Below are 8,878 nucleotides of genomic sequence, written 5' to 3'. Positions count from 1 at the left end.
TTATAAATTACATAATGGATTTTTGCTCTTCCTTTGCCCGTGGACATAAGCTATAAGCCGAACCACATAAATTCCGTGTGTCCTCTTTGCTTTCTTTTCTTTATCTTTGTTTATCTTTCATTTTTGTCCTCTTTGCTTGCTTTGGTTGCTATTTCTGAGTGCCATTAGAATATGTATTTCTAGGTTTTGGGCAATAGTTTTGGTTTGGGTGCTATGATTTTGTTCTGATTAATAATTGGGTTCTTCTTAGTTCTTGCTTGTATTGAACCGATTAACACTCAAACTGATTATTAGATATCTTCATTATATTTAATATTTTATGTCTACATTTGTTAGATAATATATAAGAAAATTTTGGTTAAATAACTTGATTTATTAACATATAAACATTTAATGTTTTACTATTACTTTTATTAAGGTTATTTTATCAAATATAATGTTTTGAGTTGTTACTAATATAGATAATAATAAATGTTAGTATAATCAGATATAATTATTAGACCCGATTATCCTGATTATTAATTGGAACTAGGGGTGAGAAAATGGGTAGGTTCTACTTGGAACCAAATAGGAACTGACTTCAAATTGGCCTTGAACCGACCCTAATCAATTTATTATAGGGTAGGGAGACTGGTTCCAAATTCTTGGAACCAACCCTCACCCATGCTGGTTCTAGGGCCTAGGGGTTTATCCTACCCAAACTGATCTGATGAACCGACCTTGGTCGAACTTGCCTTGGAATCAAACTTGGCTTGATATAAACCCCAAAATACTTTTGGAATGTGAAGATTTGAACCCAAACAATCATGGTTACAAAGGCCATGGTCTCACTTGACCATTGATTTACTTAAGTTATTTGATCGTTTGTTTTCATTTTAATATTTGAATGTGTACAATAAGTAATGTAAAACGTAATATTTACAAAATTTAAATTTAAATTATAAGTTTTGAACCCTATAATGATAATCTAAATATTAAGTTACTTAATTTAATCGATCAATAAAGATAATATAAGCTTTAAACTATATTGTCGTTATTGAAAATCACATTTTCAAAGAACATGGTATTTTTTTCAAGGGGGGAGTAAGGAAAGAACAGGTTCCATGGGTAGACCCCCTGGAATCGACCCCAAAACCACCAAGGCCAGAACTGATCAGAATCAAAATCGTTCTGTCCATCGGTTTCTGGGTTAATGGTTCGACCATTCAGTTCGAATAGATAGCTTGTTTCAATGAAAAAATAAAAAATGAAATAAAATAAATAGGAAAAATAGGAAAAATGGCCAAAAAATGTTGAATGGACCGATGGTTTGACTTCTTGGGTCAGCGGGTTACTGACCAATTCAATGGTTTTTGGCTAGGGATCGAATTTGGGGTAAAATAAAACCGATTGCCTAAACGGTTCCCGGCCGAATGGTCCAACCATCCAGTCAACAATAGTTCAAAAAATTGCTATTATGGGACCCAAGATGCCTTTATTCACACACAAAAATTAAAGGCTTCCTGGCAAGAAAACGAGGATATAACAAATTCTGTCAACCAAGTTTGCGGATAAATTCTACAAATTAGGCAATTAGTAAGGAGTTGTTTGATAAAGGCTGAAGATGCTGAAATGAAAAGCTTATCATTTTGTCTTTTAGTGAATAAGATTTTAAGGAGAATGTGGGCACCTTAATGACGAAAGCTAGAATTGGATAAACCACTATATCCTTGAAAATTTTATTGTTTAATTATTTTAACAACTAAAATCTTTCAGTTCTGCAACTAAAATTTTAACAACTAAAATTGGATAAAGCAACTAAATCTTTCAGTTCTGCAACTTCAACCATTATCAAATGACCCCTAAATTATCACAAGTAATAAGGTTTATACAGATTTACCCACTTTTCCCTTCTTTCAAACCAAACGCAGCCTAAATCATGGATGGATAATGGATTTACCTACACATCTTAAATTCTTCTTTGGCTTCCTGTTTTTCCTTTACTAGCTTATCCTTTCTCCATGTGTGGAAAAAAGTGAATCACAAGTGTGGATTTTCTAATTCTAAGACATTGACTTCTAGCATAGTTGGCCATCTAGAAGATGCTGAGGTTATTTTAGTAATTTAAAACATAAATGTTAACCAATATTGGCGTGTTGACTCAACGTCGGATTTTAAATTCAAAACCAGACGTCAGACTAGAATATCAGAACGTTCTCAGCACCTTCGCGGGGGGATTACCTGGTCAAAATGGACGAGTCTTTCTCTTGCCGCCTTCTAACGTATTTCTGAAAAAAAGGCCCCCACTTTCCTCCAATTACAAGCATGCCATTGCTAATAAAATCCAAATGGTTATAAATGTTCTATCCTATCTTACTATGGACGGTCTACATGGCTATACGACCAGTCAACAGGCAAAGTTAGGTCAATCAAATCTCGACCGTCCATCGTTCTGGGTCCCTCTAGACTAGCCACATGTGGGCTCAATGTCCCACATCAGCTTCATGAGAATTTGGGTATTGCCTATTAGTTGAATATGATTCTAATCATTAAATTCTAGGATGTTTTGAAAAGAAATAATAGAAACCTATCTTCCTTCTGCAGCTTTGCCACATCATAGTAAGGCTTGCCAAACTAAAACTTGGAGATGTTAATTGTTCAAACAGAACTTTGGCTTTACTAATCTCCAATTATTCATTGTGGGATGGAATGATGGATCCATTTAATATCATTTAAGCCTCATTCGTTCCTTGTCTCCTTCGTAAATCATTTATATGTATTTTATTCATGTTCGTTTTATCATCAATTTTATCTACGGTTTTTAAAATTGGACCAGATAAAGAATCATTTTTGGTTCGGTTCCTAGGTTGAATGGTCCAACCAATCAGTTTGAATGAATGCCCATTCTGACTTAAAAGAAATAAAAATAATAAAAAATGGCCAAAGACCTTTGTTCGGGTCAATGGTTCAACGGTTTAACCACCCGGCCAATGGGTCATTGATCAAACCAATGGTTTTTGGCGAAAATGATTTTAGGGTGAAACAGAACCTATTATATGACTGGTTCCTGAGTTTTCTGGTCCAACCATCCAGTCTGATCCGATTTTGAAATTTAGGATTTTATCTAGATAAGTTAAAACAATTGGCCATTTTTATCCATAAATTTTATTATTAGAAGAGAATTTTATAAAATAAAGTTTTGATAACTTTTGCCCACCACTTACGATACTTGTAGAGAAATCGATTTACCATAGAACCCATAACTACCAATGTATGAACCGCAAAAGCCCCTCTATTTATCGAGAAAGGAACGGGGCCTTAGAGGAAAGGCAAATGGCAAGTTTCAGGTCTCTAACCAAGCTTTTGACTCCCTTTGCTTAACTGATACAGTACTGGACCACCCCTCCAGATGGCCAGATCCCTACATACCCTCTTCATTCAAAAAATCTGTCCTACTTCTTTGCTTATCAAAAAGAAAAAAAAGAATTCTTGCCCCCAAGAATACGTTTCAATTAATTTGGTAATTCAAGGGAAGACCAGGGGCTGTTTGACAATTCAAAGTCCAAGCACCCTATGGCCCTTATCCAATTTAAGAGTAAAATAATCACCCCCAACATCTCCATTCTCTTCACATCTCCGATTAATCCCGTCTTCTTGCAATTCCCAGTAATAGATATCCTCTCAAGGAGGGAGTGATTCCTCAACCAACCATGGATACAGAACCAGAGGAGCTCCAGTTCCTGGGGTTTTTTGGCATCTACAGAGAAGCCTACAAGATTATCTGCTCATGGTCGAAGATCTTCACCAAGATCACCTTATCTCTCATCCTCCCTCTCTCATTCATCTTCTTAGCTCATATCCAGATATCCGAATTCCTCTTCGCAAAGATCCTTCGCAACGAGGACTCCTTAGACACCACCCCAGTTGACAGCCCCAGATACAACCTCATCCTCGACCGCCTCTCCTCCGAATGGACCGCCTTCTGGTTATTCAAGGCCGCCTACCTCCTCATCGTCCTCATCTTCTCCCTCCTCTCGACGTCGGCCGTCGTCTACATGGTTGCCTGCGTTTACACCGCCAAGGAAATCACCTTCAGGAAGATCATGAGCGTTGTCCCCAAGGTCTGGAAAAGGCTCATGGTCACCTTCTTGTGGAACTTCATCATCGTTTTTGCTTACAACATGGTCGCGCTGCTAATCGTCATCCTGATTGCCTTCGCTGTCGGACCGGCCGGTGCTGCCGGAGCGGCGGTTCTACTGATTCTTCTGGTTGTCTACTTGGTTGGGTTGGTTTACATCACCGTCGTGTGGCACCTGGCGAGCGTGGTATCTGTGCTGGAAGACAGTTATGGGATTCAAGCCATGATCAAGAGCAAAGCCTTGATCAAGGGCAAGATGTGGGTGGCTGGTGCAATCGTCCTGTTGTTTAATCTGGCATTTTTGTTAATTCAGATTGCATTTGAGAAGCTGGTTGTACATGGGTGGTCACTGGGTGTGGCGAGCAGAGTTGGGTATGGAATCGTCTGTGTCATGTTGCTCTTCTTCTTGATTCTCCTGGGTCTGGTCGTCCAAACTGTGATCTACTTCGTCTGCAAGTCGTATCACCATGAGAACATAGATAAGTCCTGCTTGGCGGATCATCTTGAAGTTTACCTTGGAGAGTATGTACCTCTCAAGGGGAAGGATGTCCAGTTGGAGCAATATTACGTTTGATCTGAAACTCAGTACATATGAATTGTACTCTTCAACCTTATATATGTCATACCCGCAGTCATGGATGATGAATGTGTAATAATGTACTAGTTGGAAAGTAATTTCGGAGTTCATTGACTTTTTTTGTCTTTTCATCATCCTTTTCTACACTTTTGAGTGATTATTTTGGTAGTTATTGTATATCAAATTGATGAATAAATTAAATTTGGTTTGCCGTCAGAATCGGAATTGAAATTAAAATCGAAATTCTCCAAAATCAAAATTAGAATGGTCATTCACATAATCTATTTGGTTCAGACAAGAATGAGAATGTAAATTAAAATCAGCAGAAATAGGATTTCATTTCCAATGAAAGGGCAGGGAATGGCATTCTCTCAAATAGTAACGGGATTCTGAAACTAATTAATTGAAATTGGAATAGGCCATTCTAATTCCAATTCTAAATCCCTATTCCCACGAACCAAATGAGGCTTTCAATTTATTAGACCCTATAATGACTACAAAAGAGGATTGATACATGGATACGAAAGGACTGGGCTTATCTTGAGGCTACCTTTCTGAAGGTTAGTTTGTCTTATCTTGAACCTAAAATGAGGTATACATAATAAATAGGCTTGGCCAAACTAAGATTGGCTTCGGTTAGTATAGCCTTACCTTTGCTATGCTTAACCCGGCGGGTCCTTGTGGGTCTTGAGTTGTGAACAAAAGAATGGTATTGAATTTACAATAGGGTTGAGATAAATTTTGTAGTGGTATATCTATATTTGATCACTTGGTGTTTCACAACTGTCTGAAATCAACCCACACTTTCTAGATAGTGTCCTATCCCTGCCCTGAAACAAGTAATATTCCTTAACAACTTCAGCTTTCTTTTTCTCACTTATTTTCTGATAAATCAAACAGAGCCTAAAAGAAAATGAAAGAAATTGTTTATTGGGTTATTATTTGAAACTCCCCTCCACTTTTTCAACATTATTTTAGGGTCTGTTTGGTTTAGAGATGGAATTGAAATTGAAATTCTTCATGATCGGAATCAGAATGGTCAATTTTCATAGTTTGTTTGATTCAAGCAGGAATTGGAATCAGCTGAAATGGGATTTCATTCCCAAAGGAGGGGGAGGGAATGGCCATTCCTTCAAATGGGGAAATGCCAATCCACCAGGAATGGAAATGGGGTTCTATTCTGCCCAATCAAACATTGGTATCGGAATGGCCCATTTCGATTATGATTACAGATCCCTTATTCCCATGAATCAAACAGTACCTTAAATTTACCTGACTTTTTGATGCATTTCAAGACACTTTTTTTATAAGGGTAAATTACAAAGACTCCCCCTATACTATGGGATCTGTGACAAAGACCCCCTTGTACTTTGTTTTGCGACAAAGACCCCCCTGTACTATGATCATGAGACAAAAACCCCCCTTGACCATTAAGTCAGATGACGGAATGCATTAAATTATCAAAATATCCCACTAAACTTTTTTTATTTTCTTTTTTTACCCTTTTTCTCTTAAAACCTATTTAACCCACTTGAGTTGGGTCCAATGCCAACCCTGCCTGAATCAGTGCCCAACCCAAAAAACCCAGTTCCAAAATTACAGTTCAACCTCTAATCAGCAGCCCCAGAAGCAGAAGCAGGAAAGAGGTGCCGATCTTTGCTACTGGCAGCCTCCTCCTTGACATAAGTGGGAATCGGGGTTTGGCCCGACTCAATTGCACCTACATCCTCGACCAAAACCTCGTAGTGTTTCTTCAGTTCAGCTATAGTCTGAATTGGAACCATGGAAGCAATCTTCTCCCATCGATCTTTTGAGTCGTTAGCAGCCCAGTGCATCACAATTGCAGTCTAGAACGCCTTCTCCTGCTCTCTGCTCCATCCTCCTACACTAGCCATGTTCGTTTGCCTAGTATTGTTCCAATCAAGCTCAGTCTATACCAAACAACGACGATGACAGACTAATTACAAGAATCCCGTTTCTTTCGCTAGCATGGTTATTTGGCTATGTTGGGACTCAAGGAGGGAAGAATAAAGCAAGGTGCGGAGGATAGCTGGATAGGGAGATGGGTATCAATGGAGGTAAAGTTTTTAAGGGCCACTTGGAAATTGAATGGATGGATCATTAGTCATGTTCAGACAATACATATATATTCTCTCTCTCTTGTGACTCTTTTTTCACTTACATAAACATAGTAATAATGGAGTGTGTAAAGGGGTGACTGGTGAGGAGAAGACGAGAGCCAGAGAATCTTTCCAACAATCCAACTACCAACTGTCGCTTGGATTCACAGCCATGAGCCTATCAGCCAAAACCTTTTATAAATTTGTGAATGTTTGGCTCCTCCTCTCACAGTCACAAATCAGAGGTGTGTTTTTATAAATTTGTGAATGTTTGGCTCCTCCTCTCACAGTCACAAATCAGAGGTGTGTTTTATAAATTTGTGAATGTTTGGCTCCTCCTCTCATAGTCACAAATCAGAGATGGCTTAGTATCATAATGAACTCAGATCATGGTTGTTGTTGTTGTAACTCTATATAATCATCAGATGAATTATAATTTTGGAGCAGTTAGTACAGGGTTGGCATCGAACCCAACTCAAGCTACTTCCAATGTTGATGTTCACAAAGAAATTTTGTTTTGGTGTGCCCAGTCCGATTTTTCTCCATCTGCAAGGAAGGAAAACAGAGGAAATCTCAAAGAAGAAAGGGGGGGGGGGGGGGGGGGAGAGAAAGGGGAAGGGGAAGAAGAGAGATAGGGGGAGAGAGAGGGAGAGAGGGAGGACTTCAACGGAAGTCTGTTGCTACTGCTGTTTGTGTATCGTGAGGTCGAGGAAGATGAACAGTGTTTTTCTTCCAATTGTTCAAATAATTATTACAAGGATAATATGGGGATTAAAAATTATTATAACGGCGGCCTTAAATGGAAGGCTAATAGAAGGGGTCTTTGTCTCACGGTCATAGTACAGGGGGGTTTTTGTCATACACCTCATAGTATAGGAGGGTCTTTATAATTTACCCTTTATAATGGGAAAATCTATGCTGTAGAAAAGGCATCGAAGAGATTTGACCAATCAATGGCTTCTTTCTTGCCCGTGGAATGTTAATTTTTATAAATGCCGCCTGATTGATTTCCACTTTTATGATACTGGTTGGTTGGTTTCAAATTTTTAATATCATGTCTTTCTGGTATCATAGTCCAACCCTATTTATAACTACAGACTTTTGGTCAAACCATAACAAAACTGGTCCACATGTGCCATTTTATTTTTTAATGATAAAATTAGAATTTGATCCCAGGTCTCTGCTACAACTAGTAAGTCTTTGGAACGGATGATCGTTTCTCCAGGTGCATTTTCTCAAAAAAAAAAAGTGTTGTATTAGGTGAAGGGTTGTGTGTTGTTTTTTGAGAAAATGACAATTATTTTAGTTTGTTTCTAAACTGTTTTCTTAGAAAATGACAATGGATGGTCGTTTGGTTTGCTCTTCTACATTGCAATTCATTATACGGTGTATCCCAATATATTTGCACTCTCATACATCCATCGTTGCAAAAAACGTTGTAAGAGGGTGGTCTTACATAAGTACACAATCCAACCGACCCGGGACCGAACCTGGGTCAATTCAGTCCATTTTACTAATAACTGCTGAATATTGTAGCAAAATAATAAAATTAATTTATACATAACTAAAGGATGAATGTTCTACAAACCAAAAGTGCAGTCTTGAATAAAAATAAACATGTGCATAATAAGTGAACATTATAGAAATAAATCCAACTAATCACATACAAGAATGGAAATGATAATTAACGAAATAATTTAAAAAAAAAGATTTAATGACATACTTTAAATGTTTAGAGAGAACATTCTAAAATAAGAGGGTAATATAGGAAAATCACAACTTAAGAAACCTCTAGAATGTGCCTCCAAAACCTATAAATAGGTGCTTTCCATCAATTTCAAGGGGACTTGGAACTATTCTTGCTCTATCACCTTGATGTTAGCTCATTTTCTATCTTTCTCCCTTGTCCATATCAATCTTTTCCTATCTTCATATGTAGCCATCCACCATTTTCTCCCTCTTATCACCAGAATTCCAACTCCGGTGAACTACATTGGCCTGATCCCTCCCTAGAGTGTATGTAAGCAACCCCTTCGGTGTTCGACCACTTCCTTTTCTTTCCTC

At 38.0% G+C, this 8,878-nt stretch overlaps 1 protein-coding gene across 1 annotated transcript; it reads left to right on the top strand.

The window, feature by feature from the left end:
• The first annotated feature begins 3,689 nt into the window (after positions 1-3,689).
• Positions 3,690-4,691, top strand: LOC104599567 (uncharacterized). The gene has a single exon (XM_010262167.2). The coding sequence runs from the start codon at positions 3,690-3,692 to the stop codon at positions 4,689-4,691; it is 1,002 nt and encodes a 333-aa protein (XP_010260469.1).
• The last annotated feature ends 4,187 nt before the right edge of the window (positions 4,692-8,878 follow it).

The sequence above is a fragment of the Nelumbo nucifera genome, chromosome 1 (genome assembly GCF_055504915.1).
Source record: "Nelumbo nucifera cultivar China Antique chromosome 1, China Antique-T2T, whole genome shotgun sequence".
NCBI lineage: Eukaryota > Viridiplantae > Streptophyta > Magnoliopsida > Proteales > Nelumbonaceae > Nelumbo > Nelumbo nucifera.
The sequence above is the reverse complement of the archived record's forward strand: the minus strand, read 5'-3'. Positions and strand labels throughout refer to the sequence as shown.

Excerpts from the sequence above, each read along its gene's own strand:
- LOC104599567 (XM_010262167.2), top strand. The coding sequence starts at position 3,690 with ATGGATACAGAACCAGAGGAGCTCCAGTTCCTGGGGTTTTTTGGCATC.